General features: G+C 23.8%; 3 protein-coding genes across 5 annotated transcripts; 2 read left to right on the top strand and 1 right to left on the bottom strand.

The window, feature by feature from the left end:
- Positions 1-1,744: 1,744 nt before the first annotated feature.
- On the bottom strand, positions 1,745-18,445 carry LOC114126021 (uncharacterized). Of its 3 annotated transcripts, XR_003592554.2 has the most exons (9): positions 18,280-18,445; positions 17,973-18,139; positions 17,676-17,843; positions 17,349-17,613; positions 16,853-17,161; positions 16,624-16,774; positions 16,309-16,445; positions 2,921-3,172; positions 1,745-2,827 (listed from the first exon to the last, which is right to left on the bottom strand). XR_003592554.2 is itself a non-coding variant. In XM_027989879.2 (8 exons), exons 2-7 carry the CDS (start codon positions 18,125-18,127, stop codon positions 16,357-16,359), a joined length of 1,137 nt encoding a protein of 378 aa, XP_027845680.2. In that variant the 5' UTR covers positions 18,128-18,139; positions 18,280-18,445; the 3' UTR covers positions 1,745-3,172; positions 16,309-16,356. The 3 variants fall into 3 exon arrangements, 2 of the variants coding, with proteins under 2 accessions (XP_027845680.2, XP_050053971.1); XM_027989879.2 differs by having other exon boundaries at positions 1,745-3,172; XM_050198014.1 differs by having other exon boundaries at positions 1,745-3,172; positions 18,270-18,430.
- On the top strand, positions 6,680-14,146 carry LOC114126022 (acidic phospholipase A2 PA4-like). The gene is made up of 6 exons (XM_027989880.2): positions 6,680-7,367; positions 8,061-8,200; positions 13,075-13,214; positions 13,286-13,445; positions 13,782-13,913; positions 13,988-14,146. The coding sequence occupies exons 1-6, from the start codon at positions 7,362-7,364 to the stop codon at positions 14,121-14,123; spliced, it is 714 nt and encodes a 237-aa protein (XP_027845681.1). The 5' UTR covers positions 6,680-7,361; the 3' UTR covers positions 14,124-14,146.
- A 144-nt stretch (positions 18,446-18,589) lies between the features above and the next one.
- On the top strand, positions 18,590-20,609 carry LOC114126011 (39S ribosomal protein L44, mitochondrial). Its single transcript, XM_027989867.2, has 6 exons — positions 18,590-18,760; positions 19,182-19,293; positions 19,388-19,645; positions 19,725-19,809; positions 19,886-20,195; positions 20,276-20,609. Exons 1-6 carry the CDS (start codon positions 18,706-18,708, stop codon positions 20,500-20,502), a joined length of 1,047 nt encoding a protein of 348 aa, XP_027845668.1. The 5' UTR covers positions 18,590-18,705; the 3' UTR covers positions 20,503-20,609.
- Positions 20,610-20,735: the final 126 nt, after the last annotated feature.

Genomic DNA, 20,735 nt, shown 5'->3' on the forward strand with positions numbered 1-20,735 from the left:
TATTTTTCGTGAAATGGATAATATCTAAACTATCATCGACGGAACTTGTTCCGTCATTTGGATGTTCATATAGTAAATATTAAAATAAATAAATAATTGTTCTATAATATTATTCCTGAAAAATCATTTATAACTAATTGGCGTGACAATAATTCTTATCTGTTCCATCCACGGTTGTAGATAATATTTTCTACAACAGTGGTTCCATTTCCATCATAAACGATAGTCACAATATTATATTTAGGTAGTATTATCTGTTTTATAAGCATTATTATTGGTCAATAACCGTCGATAATCTTCGACCACCTATATGTTTACAGATTGATAAATATTACAATAGGTATTTCTAATCAATAAAATACATTAAAAACTTTTAGATTCTGGCAAAATAAAAAATCTAATTTGTACTTTGAAAAATAAAAAGCAAACAATTCTGAGTTTTTTTTTTAATATCTGAAAATAATAATAATAATAAAAAAAAATAATAGGAAAAATTGCAATTTTTAAGGAAAATCAAATGTTGACAAAATATAGGTATAATTTTGTAAGCATATATCCTTCATCGATATTCCTTGCACCTTTGTCTAAAATTATTATCTATGTTTCTAACTTATAGGTATCAATCTAAATTTTGTGCACGTTTGGTTATTTTATTATATAGAATTGATGGAACTATGTTGCACTATCCAAATGTTAAATGTTTGTTAAGTTATTTAAATCCATTGTTGTTCTTCCTGTCTCTCTTAAATCTTAATATTGTGTCTATCGCACTTAGTCTAAAAAACACCATCGGAAATATACTTGAAAAATATATTATACCACGCGTTTGTATTTTATAATTTAAAATTAGGTACTTACCTATTGTAGAACTCTTGCCACGATTGTTGTCCGAAGATTCATCAAAAAATGTGTTTTTAAGCACACAATATTAATGATGGATTTTTTTATGTTGACTTGAGTATAATGATGTTTTAATAGAAAATAAAAATCTAGTAGATATATAAGCTTATATTACAATTTTAAATGCCTATATTGAAATTGATATGTTGTCACATTTTGTCTACGGTAAAATGAGTCTAGACTTTATATTAACGATCGCATTTGTCGCGTCGGTCTGGCGACTGGCGCCTATTTTCAATTTTTATTACCTGCATATTATCAAAGTGAAGAATTTATATGACAACATATTATATAGGACATAGGTACTCTACGTTTAATAGTGTTTAACTAGTCTCTGGATGTTAGGAAAAATTTCTGGAATGCATTTTTGATTTGGTATAAAAAATCTAAAATCAAAATATTTTATTGTTGGTAAAAAAGTTTATCTAGTTATCGTATTTTTGAAAATTTTCATTTTTTAAATTTTTTAAGGTAGGTATTAAAATGAGTACGAATTTGTTACTTAATAAATTAATATATAGTTGTTTATACTTAAAATTCACCATAATATGGAATTATTAAGAAATCTGATTATTAATTTTTGTCATTTGAACCATGACTGAAAAATGATGTGAAATAACTAATATACTACTTGCATCCTAGATTTTATTTTATTAGTTATATATTAGCCCTGGACTAATCCATAAGTTTTGAAATATAAAATAACATTTTAAAAACCTTAATATACATTCATCTCTTATGTTTGTTTAAGTTGACTTCCGGTCTATATAATTAATGTAAAATGTCAATCAATTCTGAGTTATATTCATATAATTATGTACATATTAAATAGATTAAATATCAATAAAAAATATTAAAATATATTTTATTAACGGGTATATATAATATAATATTTGGTTACTAGATCAATTCAATAGTATAATATAACATAACCATCTTAGAGATAAACAATATTCAACAAAGTTTACTAACACGTAAGACTCACGTAAGAGATTTATATGCTGTTGTATTAGTAATAATTGATAAATAATTGTTTTATTATATAGTTTCAACTTTCAACAGCATATAATACAAAAAAAAAAACAACATGTACATCAAAATATTAAACAGCGAAACAAGTAATGCGTAAATACTTATACACTAAATTAACTATTAGGTATATGTTTAAAAGGAAATAAATAAAAAAAAATCTGTATTTTTTTTAATTTTAATTTTTCTATAAGTAGAATATTTATCACAATATTACAATACATTGATAACGCTATTAGTTAGTTATCATAACAATTTAAAATTTAGATGAGCGGAGTTGATTGGTAAAGGGTAACCTCACAAAATGTTAGGCCACTATTCACTGGTTCATTGAAATTGTAAATTTTAAATACTTATAAGTTATAACTAAATATCGTTAAAAATTTGATTTTTATACATTTATGTATCGAAGTACTCAAAAAAATAGTTTATTTTGGAATATGAAATCAAAAATATTAGTTATGTTATTCAAAACAGTAAAAACTTAGAACTTTTCAAAATAATGTATAAGCTTTAATAGATTACCTTTTAAAACGAATGGATAGTATGCGTATGTACACTCACGATAGTAAACTACACAAAAATAGTGAATCTATTTTACGATAATTCAGTAAATCCACCGATTATGAGGTACTTAAAAACGAAAATCACTTTAACACCAACGACGCGGGTTTATACGTCATCGTCATTCGGTATAATATTAGGCGGTACTCGTCGTACAGCATAAATGTATTATGGTTCTCGCGGATTTCTACTGACGTCATAATATATATATAAATATTATACTGTTATAGCAAGTGAAGTTTACATCCGTCCGTTTCCACAACACATTTTGACGCTGTTTTGTATTATTAATCGGGCAATTTTGAAATCGTATTACGTAAGTTGCGATCATCACCTATATGCACATATATCTGTATATTATTTACATAATATAAAATATGTATTTTTGTATCAAACATATGAGTGCATAAGCCGTGTAATTACATACATGCTTGTATTATTACAACGCAATTACATAATTGTATAGAGTAAATGCACCGCATATATAGTAATATATATCCATAGTAGATAACAATTAGAAATACGCGTATATAATGTGTCTGATAGTGATGTAGGATATCTTGTCTGGTCGTGTAATAACTGCATATAAGGTTTAAGGGAGGCAATATTTTTTTCGATGACTTATCGTTTTACACGAGTAACAGTATTGTGCGACGGCGACGATTTATCTTTCAAAAGACTGCGAATAAAATAAAAAAAATTAATATTAAACACTGTATTATAAAACGTTGAAGGTTTTAAATTTATATTGTATGTGTATTATGTGTGGGTATATACTCGTATACTTCCGATTTGTATTTATCGTTAAACATCTGAACTAATTTTATTCACGGTCGTCTTGAAATAATGACGCGCTATAAGGACTTTGGCTGCATGTTAAATTTATATTTTAGAATCTCATTGATGATTTGTGTTCACTTAATACTTATATAATATCATCTTACAATATCTTACTTGTATCAAAATGAAGATTTTAGAGGACCGAGAATCAAGTATAATATTTTTCAATGAAGCTATTATAGTAAGATACGGTTATGTTTCGTATAAGTTACCTTTAAAAACTATAGATTTTAGTAAATAAAACAACCGAATTTCCATTTTAATATTTTAATTTTGCTTGCATTTGAACTATAAATTTGAGTGTTTAGTATTTTGACACAATATTGATAATACAAGTTACACTTGTACAATTAACAAATTCGTCATTTTATAGAAAAATAGAAACATAATTAATATTAATTATCATTGTTATATTATGTTGACGTGCAAGTTAGCTTAAGTTAGACAGTAAGTACGTCATACGTTATTAATTCATTTATTAAGTAATGGCTAATGACAAATTAATTTATTAATGGTATCAGGGGCGTGTTAGGAAATGTATATACCTATAACTATGTAAATCAACTACCTGTAACTATTTTTATTGAATAATAGTATTTTATATGTATTAACTTTAATTGTGCTAGTCTTATGAAGGTCGATGAAATAATACAGTTATTCATTATTGATAATATGCCCTAACTGTAAAAGTGAAAAATTTTGAACTTAAAAATAAATCATTAGTTTATCTAGGTTTATATGTTTTTTGTATCTAAGGGTTTTATTTAACAATTTAAAGTAAAAATAATAAATTATAAATTTTATAATTTCTTTCCAAAATAATTCAGGATGAATAATGTATTATATTTTATGATATATTAATTTATATTTAGATGTATTTAACACTAAATATAATAAACATTTCATAATTTCTGATACACATTGATGATATCCTCGATTTTATACGAGGTTGTCAATTTTTTAAACCTTGTATTAAAATATCATTCTAAGATATTAAAATTGAACGATTTAATGAATTTATAACTACAATTTAATTGTTACATTTTCATAGTTAGATAACTTCAATCTACTCGCTCCCCACACCACCACTCAAGTACTAATTAAGTAAAATGTTCTATAAGAAACCACATTTATGTTGAAGATTAAATCAAATTTTCTCATTCAAACATAATAAAAAACTCAAAAAAAAAACACACACACATCTCATCGCACAGAATCTAAGACTTCAAAGTTATCAAGAAGTATAGTTAATAGGGATAATCTATATGCAATACGTATAGATTCAATTCTTATCTACCTACGCCATAAATAAGTAATTGTGTTGTATTCCTTTTATTAAAAAAAAAAATATATATATATATATATATATATATATAGGTAAATATAGAATATACATAATTTATACATCAATACACAATGCAATTTATAATGCATAGTTCCGATATTTATATAAATGCCTATATGGTAATATCTATTATATCTATTCCGTGGTAATATAATATTATACAAAATAGAATATTTTTATTATGGAAACATAGTAAACCTGTTTAGATAAATTGTATTTACCTCCCATTTAAACATATTAAGTACATTAAGTATGCACGTAGCGTGTGTATTATAATGTAACATATATAATTGATTACGTAAAGAACGAATAACGATTGTTTATTGGTTTGTCGACTCATTTGAGAAGAAATCACTTATCATTTAATATGGTAGGCAAGGGTGAAGGGATTTATTGATATAATAAGTTTTAATTATCAGATAAGTAGATTTGGTTCTGTTAACAACAGTCAATTATGGATTTATGTGCCTAACATCGATGGTGTAACACGATAATAAGCCATAACTAAATTAATCAAAATTATTGCTGTAACGTGTTGACAAATTTTGGTTAATATAATTAATATAATTTCACTACAATTCAAAATTGGTTGCCTTGGTTAAAATCAAATAGGTACTTACACAAAATAGGAATTATATCAGATAGTTGCGACTTCGTATCAAATAGTTATTGATAATTGTTTATTATTTAGCTATATAATACATTTTAAATAGTTTGGTTATTTTGTGTTCATAGTATTATCCATTTTAAATTGCCTGAGGTTTTATTAGTTAAACAGTTATTGTATAATAGTTTAAAGCAAAACAAAAAATGCAATACTACAAATCATAGAGATAATTTTATGAAGAAAATAATATTAGCGATGAAACTAAAAGACAGTGAGAATTAAGGATAAGTTATACTTCACTTTTATAATAACTTAGGAGATGTATTACTTAAAGAAAACATATTAGAGGAAATGGTGGTTCTGCAAAAAAATAAGAGGTTTTAGATGATACGTTAAAAATCACAATAATAACTTTCTCGGAATGGATAGGTATTAAACATTTATTTCTTTATTTTAGGCGAGTAAATTGTCGTAGTTTAACAATAGACTTTGTATAAAATGTTATTTTAATAGAGGTAAATAAATATATAAATATAATTCATGTAACGTATGTAATACGAAGCTTTGATACCTTTTTATGTTAAAAAACATACGTATAGGTATACATGTATAAGTATATTTATAATTAATTAGATACATTACTATTAGGTACTAATATATTAGCTTAGGAAAAAGACATTTTTATATTTTCTATAAAGGTTTTTACTAATTAGTCCTTTTCGATTTATTTTAAAATCATTAGATGTGGAGATTTAAGCGCCGTGTGTATACTATATAATAAGTGTAGCCGGCCAATCCCATACGCTAATTACCATTGACCGGTATCACAATAATACAATATAATATACTTTCTTGATTAGATTTCGGATGGGCAAAATTATCAATCATGTATAGTTTCACCTACGCGCTACTACTGACAGCAACATTATATCTAAATGTTAGATTATTTAACATTGTTTAAGTTCACTAATGGATGTACATCATCACGATTATTCTCTTTAGAGAACGACAATCAATTAAATCATTAATATTATGTTATATAATCATTAATATAATCTAATGAAATAAATACGATCGGCTTCTCTACATACAACTCACCGTGAACTACACAAATTGCGAGTAATAAAAACCAGTGTTATATATTTGTACTTCGATTTATGTGGTTGCTTAGTTGCTTTTAAAGGTAGTTTTAATTTAATTTTATTATTATTTTTTTTTTTATTGTATAGTTATGATAGAGCTTTAAAACTATTTAGACAGTTAAAAATCGTATAGAAGTTTTAAATTGACACGTGCCGAATGAAGGTCAATGAACGCCGAAAATTGGATAATCGGAATAAAATTAATGTACGGATGGCTAGCTAAATAGACGTGATGGTGGTCACAACTTTGAAACCCTGCGGGCCAGCCAAGGTAGTTATGACAAGAAGTAAAATTGGGAAAATTCATGTTCCGGATGAACTGAGTTATTTTTCTTTAAAACGAGTCAACAATATCGATTAGTCACAGTTACGAATGTAATAAGACATTATTTCTAATAATATTGTTAATGTCATGTACCTATGTATTAGAATAGACTTCATAATTATAAATATTATATCTACATAAAACACGTGACCACCGTGGCAGGATTTTATGCTAACTATAACAGAAGCTAAGGCCAAAAACCGGAGGGAGGTGCTTAGTATCTTAGTATCCTTGAGTTTTATACAAAACAAACTGCAACAGCAAGAGGTCAACAGACACTCCATAAGCGATGAGCAGTTTAGTTTAGGTGTCCGATAGTATCGTGTACGGAAATTTCGATGAGGTGCATATGAACTCATCATTATTCAAAGAGAGCCGATTTTATTAAGATATACCAAACTATAATAGCTTAACTTGCTATACAAGAAGATTTTTAACAAATTTTTCTGTTAAAACTTTATGTTAAATTAAAGAGATTTTAATTAATAGTGCATGTATATTTTTCCGGTTTGGCTAAATTTAACTATTAAATTATAGCTCAAGTTCTGATTATTCAAAATTAATTTAATTGTAAAAAATGAAAAAAGTTCAAATGCATTTCTTAGAGTGATGAAGGTAAGATAATAATACTATATAATATGTTTTTAATCATCTACAATTTTCAAATATTTTGATCAAAATAATTTTTAAGTTAATTTAATATTTTTAATATTTAAACAACAATATAATATAGGTATAGATAATAGTTAATACATTGAAATATTTATCAAAAAATAATTTATTAGATAAATTAATTCCTATTTTGTACTTAGGTATATACATTTTATTATAAATGCGTTTTAAGAATTTTTTTTATAAATGATTAATGTCATTTTTAATTACGAGATAAATATTGCAAATATAAATCCGTAGGTACATTTAAATGCACAAATAAATTTGATAGTATGAATAAATGCATTCTAAAAATCTGCATAATATGTAAATAGTTGTAAAAATGTATCAAAATATTATTTTTAAATAAATAAATCAATTGAAAATAGATTAAATTATAAGTTTTTAAAAAAGAAATAATACATAGAATTGTATTTAATTATAATTTATAATCAATATATTATATAAAAATAATACCTAAAGGTAGATTAATCATATAAAAAATTAAATTCAAACTTGATTTAGGCATTTTGCAAAAATAAGTATAATAAAATAATTAAATTGAATCCACACATATTAGTTATAAAGTGTAAAAGCTTTCTGTATTTTATTCGTTTTAGAATATGACTTAATATAACTCATTGTTAAATGTTTTAGATTACATTAATTCTCATACTATTGTTTTTTGCTGCAATGTCGGCAAACTGCAGTGGGACGTTGATAATAGTTGACAAATTACGAAAAAAAGCATTGGAAATAACACTCAAAAGTCCAATTTGCCGAATTTATAATAACAGGTATAATATAGTAATTAGAAAGTAGTGATAAAACTATAATAATATTAAAAATCATAAATTCGTAAATTCATAACAAACACCGATTTTAAAAATAATAATATTTTTAATCAATTTGGTGAATGGCATAATGTTTTCAATTAGACAATATATCATTAATAAAAAAAATAAATCGTCGTTTTTAAAAATAAATATTTTGTAATCAGCAAAACTACAACAATCATCACGATGTTATAATAAAATAAAATATCTGTAACACTATTATACACTCCAAAAGATACTAATCCTATATCCGGTAATTTTACGAATGAGCAATTACTAATTAATATTAATGGTTGTTGACCAAGAGTATAATACCTCATCAGGTGAAACTATTTTACGAGGACAAGATATGCATTTTCATTAGATTTGATCGTGATGAACAAGAACAATGTGTTTCTCTATTTGAGAGGGAGTAAAATATAAATAAATGTACAAAAAATGTAAAAACAACAATTTGACCCAAGGATGTTTACATGTATACAGTAATACAGTATAACAACAAGTATAATAATTAACAATTTATCTTTGGGTGAACTGCTCTTAATTTCAAAATGTAAAATTACAAATATTTCTTTGTTATGTATTATATCATTTCTTGAACTGTATAACATCTTACTTTATTTTAATATTTTGAATGTTAAAAACACTTCCTATGTTTTTCTCTCATCTTATAGGATACGCCAATACTATTATGGTACCAACATCTAATATATTTCACCATGGTTAAGTTGTAACAGCCTAATTAACAATTGTAAAATAATGTATGTATAACAATTTAAAAATTAATTGACTATGCAAAATGTTGTTTCTAGCAAATTAGCAACACCTACAATTATCAAACTTAAATAAATTTTATTGCTTCAAATAGGAACATGCATAACGTTTAGTAATTAATATATTTATAAATATTTAAAAATAAGTACCTATTTATTTAATATATTATGAAAATAATTACTCAAAAACTTATAGTAATTTAAAAAATTTAATTAATAATTTTATAAATGACTAGGAAGTTGCTAAGTTCAAAAAAATCTAATTGATGCTCTTGGTTTTATCTTTTTATTTTGAGTACATACCTTTATATAATTTTAGTACATAATTTTAACATAAAAAATCGAATCAATAATTAAATTAAAATTCGTAAAACAATATTATAAATGATTTTAATTTAAAATAAATTACTATATTTTGTCGCTGCATAATATGTATACATAGACACATAGCAGACTAATTATTGTTTTATAGGTTTTTTTTAATAATTTTTTAGACTCGTGATTTATAAACTAGTAAGAAAAACAAATCGTTATGATAATTATTCATGTTAGGTAATATAACGATAATATACAATAATTTAGGTACATATTTTATTATTAGGTAACTAAAATTAACATCTTATATCCAAATAATTTTTATTAATATTGAACGAATAATAAATATTTTAAATGTACTAATAATTTTTGATGGTTATGCTATATATTTTATCATAAGGTAACTAAAATTAGCATTTTATAATTAAATAATTTTCAGTAATATTGAACGAATAATAAATATTTAAAATGAATTAATAATTTTTAGCTATATATATTATATATATACTTAATTCTATACAAAATTCTATTTACCCAATTAATAGTTTTAATAAAAAAAATAATAAGAAAATTGTTTGTATACAAACAAAAATTGTAAATTTTTGTATTAATATTCCAACAGTGACTAACCTTAAAGAAGACATATCTGTCATAGAAACACAATCATGTATAAAATATAATTACCGTACAAGTACAATAGCCGAATTCTTAACATTTCATGCACGGTAGTTGCGATTAACAAAATTCATTAGTTTTAAACTTTAAAAGTTTAGAATACATTTCACTAAATTTGTTCAAGTTTATTTTCAATAATTCGCATAAACGAAAAAACAAGGAAATTCGATCTGTTGTTAATTAAGTTGCTGTGCTCATATAGGAAGTTGAGTGGAGCACAGTAATGCTTGTTTTAAATTTAAATTCAATAATAAATCACAAAACATATGCGGAACACGATTCTGAGCCAGCCTATACTTCTAAAAATATTTTATATTATAGTTCAATTACTCATAAATTTTCTCGGAAACAACACTAATATTAGTGTGTTTTATTAATAATTATTAAATTATATCTTATATTAGTGTTATTAATTTTTTTTTTTAACAATAGGTATTATTATTATTACCTTTTTATCATACCTATAATAGACATACCGTAGGAAGTAGGGTGGTGATAATAGCCAATAGGTTCTTGATATAAAAGTATGTTATTTTGTCCAAATATTTAGAAAATTGTAATGTGTAGAAAGTTAATTTATAATCAATAGTAAAATATTTCAAGTTTCTACTGTTAATATATTTTTAATTTCAACAAAATAACGAAATGAATTGAGCAAAAATTGCTATTTTACATTTGAATATTCAATATCTTTATATTTGAAATTTAAAAACTCATATAAAAACAATATGGCTTTATGTTCAACTTTTAAATTTAAATAAGAACAGCTTTTAAGGAATAGTGTATTAAATGTTCAAAACCTAAATTGTTATAGGTATTAAAATTAAACATTTATTTGAATTTTGAACTACAAAATAATTTACAGTGTTTCGCGATTTTGACAAGTTTTGTTAGTATGCAATAAATGTAAACTTAAAATACTTATACAAATTTAGACTAAGTATTCGATATTTTTAACTACTCTATGGAACAATTTGCAAAGAACATTGCATTGCATTATCAAGCTTTTTAACCGAGAAACAAAATTGTAATTCAAACTGTTTTTAAATAACTATAAGTAACTTAAAACAGTTGAATTCATTTAAAAAAAAAAATAATCATGTTTAAACCATTTTTTAAATAGTCGGTATAAATTTTAAGTGCTTTAGGTAATCTATTTTTAAAATGATATAACACTATAAGTGTATTTTGGAAAATAATTATTTAAGTATTTTATTTTACTTTTAGTATTACGGTAGGTTGAAATATTTTTTCCCGAAAATATTGCATTAATTATACTACAGTATTTAATTATTATAATAATAAATTTATATTTATACAATATTATATCAACTTATAAAACTTAAAATTAAATAAATATCGTAAAACAGAAAAAATAGATTTATTCTATAAATATATAATATCTTAAAATAAATCAAAACTGTCATTACCTACTTATAATCAAATTCATTATAATATAATACAAGTTACTCGGAAAAATGCTTTTAATTTAAAGTAAAATAATTAACATCCTTACTTATCTTTAAATAAGAATGTAATTATAAGTTTAAATTTTAACTTGAAATGTCTATAAAAATAATTGTTTTTATGTCTCTATTAGATTTTATAGATTCAGTACAAATTACTTATGAAAATCTTGTATTCAATTTTCAAACCTTAGATATTAAGAGAAGAGTTTTTATGAATTTAACTATTTAATATTTACCAATATTTACCATATTTTAACTTCAAATATGTACGTTACACTAAAAAAACAAAATCGATTTTATCGAAAATAGGATGAGCATAAAAATCAGTGTTTTCTTTAATTTTTTTATTTTTTTTCCCCGATTAAAAAATTTACTTTAAGGATTTTTTTACTTTTGACTCCCCGATGTACCAACTAGATCTTATTTTCTATGAGACACGATCCATATTTTTAAAAATTGAATTATTTTTATTGCCCCAAAATGCTTAGTCAACAAAAAAAACACATACATCATTGTAAAATCAATTCAACACTTCACTGAAAATCTAAAAAAAAAAATTTAAAAATAATTGGAGCCGCATAATTACTATTAGTTTTTACATTATTTTGACTTTGTACCAAATTATAAATTTAATCCAATTATTATTTATTATTTATTATTATTTCCAAAATCCATTCTGAATAGACAATATTGAAGATCAAAACATTTTTTCACAAGTAAAAATAAAAATACATACCTAGGTAATTTAAAATCAAGATTCATTAGGTACTTTGCTCAGAATCTAAGATATACCTATATCAAGATTATAATAAACATATTTAATAATATGCTATTTAATTTATACAATACTACATCGTGTGTGTTTGCGAAAACGAGAAACAACTATGGGCTACGGCTTTATAAGCGCTTAAAAGATTTATCAAAATTAGAGTTTAAAGATATGTATTAGTCATCTAATTCAACTAAAACACTTGAGACTTAATTTATGTAACTTAAAAAATTATTTTAATTTAATACCCTGCACGTGTGTAGTTTTTTTAATTTTCTAATACCTATCTATAATTTTCATTTATTCAATTTTATAGTAATAGGGGATTAATTATAACTATGAGATTCCAAGTATGGGGCGATGAATTTATTGATTTTATAATGACGTGTTTTTATTTTTTTTTTACCTATGTACATTGTACACAATAAATAGTCGATAAAAGGCTTCAATTTTCACTTTGAGAGTGATTTTAGATAGAAAATTTAATTTAGTTAGTACTCTAAACAGGCAAAAATTAAAAATTCTCAGTAAGAAAGACAGGAATTTTTATCTAATATTATTTTTAAAATAGGTAATTTTTTTATGACAGTTGTTACCAAAATTTAGACGGTCTTTGCTTTGAATCATTCAATAGATTATACAATAGATTATCATTAAATTAAAACTTAAAAAAATTCATTATAATTATTTAAGTACTCAACAACGAGTTTCGCTCAATATCTTATATACAGCAGAGTGAGTAGGTACTTCTTGCCTACCTTTTTTAAGTTAGAATTATGTGATTAACACTGCAGTAGTGTAATGAATAGGTAATTTGAATTTTATTTATTATAGAAATGAGATACAAGTACTTTTGAAAACAAATCCTCTATTTGTTTATGAATCAATGTATGTTGAATCAGTAGAGTTGTTCTATAAAATATGCCAAGGCACACAACGAGGACCATGTCAAAACATTGAGTTTATATATCCAGGTAAAAATAATGAAAATGATTAAGTAACATTAATGTCAAAGAAATCATAAAAATAATACTCTATTTAATAGGAACAAAATGGTGTGGACCAGGTAACATTGCCAAAAATTATTCAGACCTGGGAGTTTATCGTGATGAAGATATTTGTTGTCGAGAACATGATCATTGTACTAGAACATTAGAAACCGGTCAATGTTATTTTAATCTTTGCAATACATCTCCTTATACTAGGTAAGTTAGTTGAGTTAGCATTTTTTTATTATATTACTAAACTATAATATATTTAAAATAAAAAATAACTATGTTTTATTTTAAATTATAAGAGTAGCTAATATTTATTTATTTTTTATTTTTGTATCTCAAGTAACTTTTTCTAGTAGAAAAAATGCTCTGATAATCAACTTTGATAGAGATTTCTCAAAGAAAATTAGATATAGTTGTTAGGTACTTATAGTAGATCAAAATTAAGAATTCTAAATATTTATTAAAATAATTTTAAAATAAAAACTAAAAAATCTTTATTAAAATCTTAATATTATTAAATAAAATAATTTGTTTACATTTCAGATCACATTGTGAATGTGATGGAAAATTTCAGCAATGTTTAAACAAAGTCAATACATCCACTGCTCATACATTGGGTGTAATATTTTTTAATATAGTAAAAGTTATGTGCTTTAAAGAAGAATGTTTATTTGGGTAAGATAAAAAAACAAGAATTATATAATAACTAAAAATGTATAATATTTAATTTGTTTAAAATATATTTTAAGGGGATGTATTCAAAAGTTTGAAATTATACCAAATTATCATCAACAAGGCAGAAGTATGGATATCCTGACCACAGATAATCTTTTCAATATTTTTACAAAAATTGTAATGGATTTTGTGCGTTTTACATTAAAATGATTGTATTTAATTTTTAAACGAATTACTGCAGACTATTTAATTTATAATAATATATTTTACCTAATATACGTCATTAAGCACAATAATAATTTTAAATAATAAAGATACCTACTACTTGTTAAGAATTTGTATTCGTTGTTTGTAATAGGTATACAAAAAAATGGCCAATCAAATAATTTAATGTATTTTTTACATTCTTTACATTTATTATAATCCATCTAAATAATTTCAAAAATCAAAGATGATGCATCTGTTCCTATCAAATTCCGGCGGACAGATTTTTAGTAGTTTAATTTCTTATTTCTTTAATTAGTTCAAAAATCGATCACCTGTAATTTTCATTCAAATTAAAAATGGGTGGTCAAGTAGGTAACGCTCTGTTGTACAGTAGATATCAAGTGGACCTCGGACAAATAAGAGTAGGTCTATAATAGATGTGTTGAATTTGAATGCAATGATAGGTATCATTGTATATGAAAAACAGTTTTGAACAGAAATGATTTGACAGCCTATACAAAATATTTTATGAATTTTCAACAACAAAATTACTGAAAATTTTCGTGATTTTGACATATTTCATAAAAAATTTGAACTTTAAACGCTTCTAAAAAAAATTGTGAACCACGATTTTTGATTTTTTTTTTTTTAACTACAATAAGAATAACTTATAAAAGCCTTGTATTTAATTTTCAAGTTTTTTGGGGTCCAACATTTTTTTATCAACATATCAAAAACAAAAACACTCTTAGATAAATCAAAAGTTTCAGTTGTCTATAAATAATTAAAAAAAAAGCCAGAATACTTTGAACCTTGTTTTAATTTATCTTGTATAGATAATACTAATATAAACATTTGATGAAAATTTAAAGTATTTACCTACAGTAATTCGTTTTTTAGTCACAGTATAAAAAAATCGACCTGAACGACTTGTAACTTAAGAATCGAATTAGCAGGATGTTTCGTGATCCACGAACGACGTTTGTTTTAATAATAGTGTATTTTATGCAATAGATACTTATTTATCATGACCAATAGATACAAAATAATAAAATTTAAATATTATTATGTAAAATAATCAATAGATTGACAACAGTGGTACATCTTTGGTTGCATATCCATAACACAGATAGATCATCATTTTATGATTGATAAGCAATATCAAGACAAGTGTAAGCAATTTTAAGGAGTTTAATATAAGTTTAAATTAAAAATTTAAATATAAATGCTATTACAAAAGTTTTTATATCAGTACGATTAAAATCACTAATAGATACTTGATCAAATATCGGTTTAGAATGATTTTATAGCAAAAACACCCATTGCAATAAAATTGTAAATAAAAATATTATCTACGGTTTGTTAAATCAATTTTTAGTTTTACTTTTTCAGCAGTAAGTATTTAAGATTTGTATATTACATTATTTTTATAAAAAAAAAAAACAAAAACAAATACCTCCTATAAAAAAGATATTAGGCACTAGAAATTTTTTATTTTCAATTTTAATAATGAGTAATTTTATACAAAATAATAATAGTATATTTCTTTCATCATACAACAAAGATTACAATAGAAATAAAAATAAATTTTAAATATGTTTAATATTATTTTACCTCTCCAAAAACAATGTGCTCAAAGTACACATCATATACATTTATAATCAAAGCAATTCTAAAATACTAGACAAACAAAGTACATTGACTGACATTTTAAAATTAATAATGTATATGTATAATGATGCAGAAATATCAGAAAATTATAAAAATAGTGCTGGTTATGACAACTAATATTGAATAGATATTTATTTCAAGTACTTAACACTTTCTACATATTATTAATTTAACTTATGTCTTGTAGTAATATAGTGAAGATGGGATCATACTCATATGTGTATGTAACTTGAACAATGATACATACCAATTAACAAATACTAACAATATGTGTGATAACTAGATAATTATGTGGAAATATCTTTATATTTAAAATTTAGTTATTATAGAATGAGTTCACAAGACAACCAGAGGCCTATCCACTCAGATCACCTTAAAAACATAATAAACAAAGCACACTCTTTGGAACATATTTGATTCATTTAAGTTTATACTAAAATTTTTATATTTTTAATAAATAATAATAACAAAAAACATATAGTTTCATAAATTTATATTTGTTATAATTAATACTTACATATTTTCAAAATGAATTTTAACTTCAAAATTAAATTATCAACAACAATTATTTCTTTCCAAATTGAATAATTAATGGCCTTTCTTCAAGTATAAGTCCAAGGTTTTCTTCTAATGCTTTTTCTGCCACTTCAGTTTCTAAACATTTTCAATCAATTTAAAGTTTATTTTATACAATATCATATTTTGTTAAATATTTTATTTTATTTTAAAAGATAAGCTATTATACTCTATTTTAAATTCTAAATTCAATGATTATAAAATAAATTTGTCTAATTAAATGTATAATTACAAAACTTATAAAAACAATAATTACTTTCAAATTCAATAAAAGCTTGTCCTTTCATTTTTCCTTTCTTCATATATCTATAAACTATGTCTGAATTTTGTAACTTTTGGTACTTCCCAAACACAGATATCAAATGTTTTTCACAAACACCTTTGGCAATATTTTTCACATACAATATCTAAATAAATAAATTTTAATATGAAAAATAATCTTAGGTATACTATTAATAATTTAATAAAACATTTTAAGTATTCACTTTTGATGGGATTCCTTTTTGATAGTTTTTAAAATAAGGTAAAGTTTTCAATTGATCTTCATTCATTTTAGTATAATTATTTATTGGAACTTGAGTGTTATTAGCAACAAAACGCTGACCATGGATAGAGTTTGAAAAATTATTAATTTTATCCTCTTCATTTGCCAATTCTAACACACCAATGCATTGCTCTGTACGTTTGGATGTTTCACACGTATATAATTTTAAGCCAGAGTTTGCTGCACAATCTTCTCTTAAATCCCAAAGAGATTTAGGATTAGAATAATGTTTTATTGGTTTTTCAGGTATCTAAAACAAAAATATAATGTTAACATAATACAAAAATATATTGATTGTAATCATTTTGCTATTATTGTTTACATTCAGTTTTTTAATTTATAATACAAGTATATGTTTTATAAACACTAAAAATTAAAAACATCTTATTTTAACAAAATGTAAGTTTTAATTAAGTTATTAATTAAGGTTAAATTACCTCAATTGGTTTTTTAAAAGATTGGAGTAATTGTCTTCGTTTCCGTCTAATCATTTTTGAAGTTTTAATTGGTGAAGCATTAAAATGGGAAAATTGTTCATTGTGTATTTGACCAAGATGATTGATTGGATGATCGATAGGGTAAGTATTGTTTAGTTTAGTAATTTCATTTGCTTCACATGATAAAGCAAATGCTAAAAGTTTAGTTTCGGTACTATTAGGTTTCACGCATAATGCTAATTCTCGTTCATGGCGACTTAAACAACTAAAAATAAATTTTAAAAAATCAGTTTAAAATTTAAATATTATAAAAATAATTCTTATTACTCTGAAACTTTTAAAGAAGGTTTTTGAATACTATTAGAATTTAATTGATTAGAAGATGCTTCATTGACTTTAGTACAAAACTCTGGCAATGTAATTTCTCCTTTAGTAATTTCAGTGATAGAAATGTATTCATGACTGGTAATAAAATTACGCTCTTGACTCAAATGCCTGAAAATAATAATTTTATTTAAATACCAAATTTCGATTCTCCCAAATTATTTTATTGTTATTTATTATCATTAAGAAAAATTAAAGCATAAATAATTGTAATTATTTCAATTTATAAAAATATATTACTTTTCTAGAGTTAAATGTTTGTCAGTTTGTTTCAAAGATAATTTTTTTATCAACAAATCGCCTTCCGACTCAACATGGCTTTCAAGACGTTCAAAATCAGTTAGATTCAAGTATTTGGTAGATTGTTTTCCCTTGTTTTTTGTTATAGCAGCCATATTGATTGTCAACTAAAATTTAAAATAATTATATTCATAAAATTCAATCTAAGAAATTATATTGAATAGGTATGACAAACAAATATATTTATGTTTATTTTTTTTTTAGTATGAAAAATTAAAAACAATCGATAATAGGTACCTATACTTACAAGTTACAGTATATGTGACACAGTAAATTTAAAAATAGACTACAATTCTAAATAAATAATATTTAATATTCATCAACTAAGATCACAGAATTGATTTAATCTATATTCTATTCTGTGCTAAGATCATAGTTCATGAAATATTTATTATTTAACAATATTTATTTATTTTATTCAATGAGGCTAACTGATAAAGTGATAAGGATGACATAGATAATAATTAAATACCGTGGTTGAAAAATTTAAAAATAATTCAAAGAGATTATTTTATTTATCATTATTAGATATTTGATAAGTGAAAGCATGTTTTATCAATTTTTAAAACCAAATAAAATTATGAGAAAAAATGTGTGATGTTAAATCTTAATAAAATTGTATAATGAATGTTGTTTTTTAAATAAAATATTTTCGTTATAGTATATTATAAACATGCTAACTCTACGTACAGCTAACCGTGTTCTAAAAGTTTTGAAAACCACCCAAAGTAAGTTCATTTAATGTTAACAAATAAATTGCATCTTAAGGTATTTTTATATTTTGGAGTATTACTAAATTATTCAATGAAGTTATTTAATTTCAATCATTTTAAATAAGAATTTGTTATTATATGTTATATATTTTATCCCTTCCTTCCAACCACTCACATTGCTACTACAGTACAATCCATAATAAATAATGTTAATCACAATTTATATTTGAACTAAATTAACCCTAATATTCCACATTTGATCAGTTAATTTTTCTTTAACTCTATTAATTTCTATCTTCCTTTAATATGCCTTGATTCTATTTTATAAGAATAAATATTTTTTTTAATTACAATCATTCAATAATATTTATGTGGTATACCTAATAATTTGTTTTACAATAAAATTAATGCATATTTTATTATTTTTTTTAACTAGTATGCAAACAACCATTTCATAGATGGTTAGCTCCAACATTGAGAGAATTGAAACGCAGAAAAGACAGTCTAGGTCCTGATAAACCAGTTCACCGTAAAACATTCCTTGAGTGGTAAGAATATATGTTTTAGTTTTGAACTTTAATAATGATAAGTATTTCCAATAATTTGTCATTTGTATTTTTTTTTTTTTTTTTTTCTATTAAGGAATTATGATACCGAGGTATATGCATTCAGTAAACGTTTAGGTGAAGAGTTTAATAATGATTTGCTACAACAAGCATTAACTGAACGTTCATATATTATTCGTGAAGAAGAAAGACAAAAGAATGTCGGTATAGAGCAACCTACTTTAAATTTATTTGATAATAAAGAGTTAGTTTCCAAAGGTTCAGATTTTATCGATGATGTGGTAAAACGTTATTTGCGTACGGTTTTACCTAGATTACCAGAAGAAGGAATCATGTATGTATATTCCAAAAGTATTAGTGTCATCTTGTTAGTATTAAACAGTCTTATAAATATTATTACTTTGTTATTTCAGAGGAATTCACAAGTATTTAACAAGTATTGAAACACTGTCTCATGTTTCATTCCATATTGGTACTTCTGAATTGATTCTTTGTGCTGTTAGTATAATATGTGAATACTAATTTGTAAGCCACAATATTTTAAATATATAATTGGTTATTATTTTATATGCAGGAATTTCCTGTGGAAAAACTTACTTTATCCAATGTGCTAAAATCAATAACAGCTGCATTGGTTGAAAGCTCTGGCGATAGTCGAGCTGCATTATTTGTGCGTGATTTTATTATAACACAAATAGCTGATAAAGACTTGCATCAGTTTTGGGAACCTGAAGAACCTATCAAGCTCTTATCAGAAATCTTAGCAAGAGATGGTATTCAGTCTCCTGAACCTAGACTTATTGGAAGTTCTGGAAAGAATACAATATTGGCTTGCTTTAGAGTAGGATTATATACTCCACACAACAAACAAATGATTGGTTTAGGTAAATTTTCAACTCATTGAACATAATTAATTAAATTACTCAAAAATGATTTTTAATCTTTAATGTTTTCTTGGAAATAGGTTTTGGAGAAACTGTAGATATTGCACACGAAATGGCAGCAAGAGATAGTTTGCGAAAATTATTTGGCACTTCAGATAATATTTTACTTCCATTTAATCTTAAGTTAGATCAGTTATGTGAAAGTAATGTTAAAAATTTATTTGTGAATGAATGGTCACAAAAAATCCTACCAACTCGTCCAATGCATTATGAACTTCGTATGGCGAAAGAAACATGTAGTAATTAAATTTTAACATCAAGTTAGAAATTATAATTAAATTTGTAATTTAAGTTCCATAATAAAAATTTATCAAATTTAAAAAATTAAATAGTCATAATTTATTTTTATAATTGCAAAAAAATATAGTAACGAACATACCATGAAATTGCAATTTTATATAACACAATTTAAGATATATCTATAAAAATATCTTAAATCGTGGTTATTAACAACTCATTGCTTATTTTCATGGATTTTTT

This window comes from Aphis gossypii, chromosome 1 (assembly GCF_020184175.1).
Source record: "Aphis gossypii isolate Hap1 chromosome 1, ASM2018417v2, whole genome shotgun sequence".
NCBI lineage: Eukaryota > Metazoa > Arthropoda > Insecta > Hemiptera > Aphididae > Aphis > Aphis gossypii.

What these genes read in the sequence shown, in the direction of transcription:
- LOC114126022 (XM_027989880.2), top strand. An exon ending in CATTGAGTTTATATATCCAG is followed by an intron (nt 13,215 to 13,285) that starts GTAAAAATAATG and finishes TCTATTTAATAG; the next exon opens with GAACAAAATGGTGTGGACCA. An exon ending in AAAGAAGAATGTTTATTTGG is followed by an intron (nt 13,914 to 13,987) that starts GTAAGATAAAAA and finishes ATATATTTTAAG; the next exon opens with GGGATGTATTCAAAAGTTTG.
- LOC114126021 (XM_027989879.2), bottom strand. Translation starts at nt 18,127, where the DNA reads ATGGCTGCTATAACAAAAAACAAGGGAAAACAATCTACCAAATACTTG. An exon ending in AAACATTTAACTCTAGAAAA is followed by an intron (nt 17,844 to 17,972) that starts GTAATATATTTT and finishes TATTATTTTCAG; the next exon opens with GCATTTGAGTCAAGAGCGTA. An exon ending in AGCTTTTATTGAATTTGAAA is followed by an intron (nt 16,446 to 16,623) that starts GTAATTATTGTT and finishes GAAAATGTTTAG; the next exon opens with AAACTGAAGTGGCAGAAAAA.
- LOC114126011 (XM_027989867.2), top strand. Translation starts at nt 18,706, where the DNA reads ATGCTAACTCTACGTACAGCTAACCGTGTTCTAAAAGTTTTGAAAACC. An exon ending in AGTTTTGAAAACCACCCAAA is followed by an intron (nt 18,761 to 19,181) that starts GTAAGTTCATTT and finishes TTTTTTAACTAG; the next exon opens with TATGCAAACAACCATTTCAT. An exon ending in CTGAATTGATTCTTTGTGCT is followed by an intron (nt 19,810 to 19,885) that starts GTTAGTATAATA and finishes TTTTATATGCAG; the next exon opens with GAATTTCCTGTGGAAAAACT.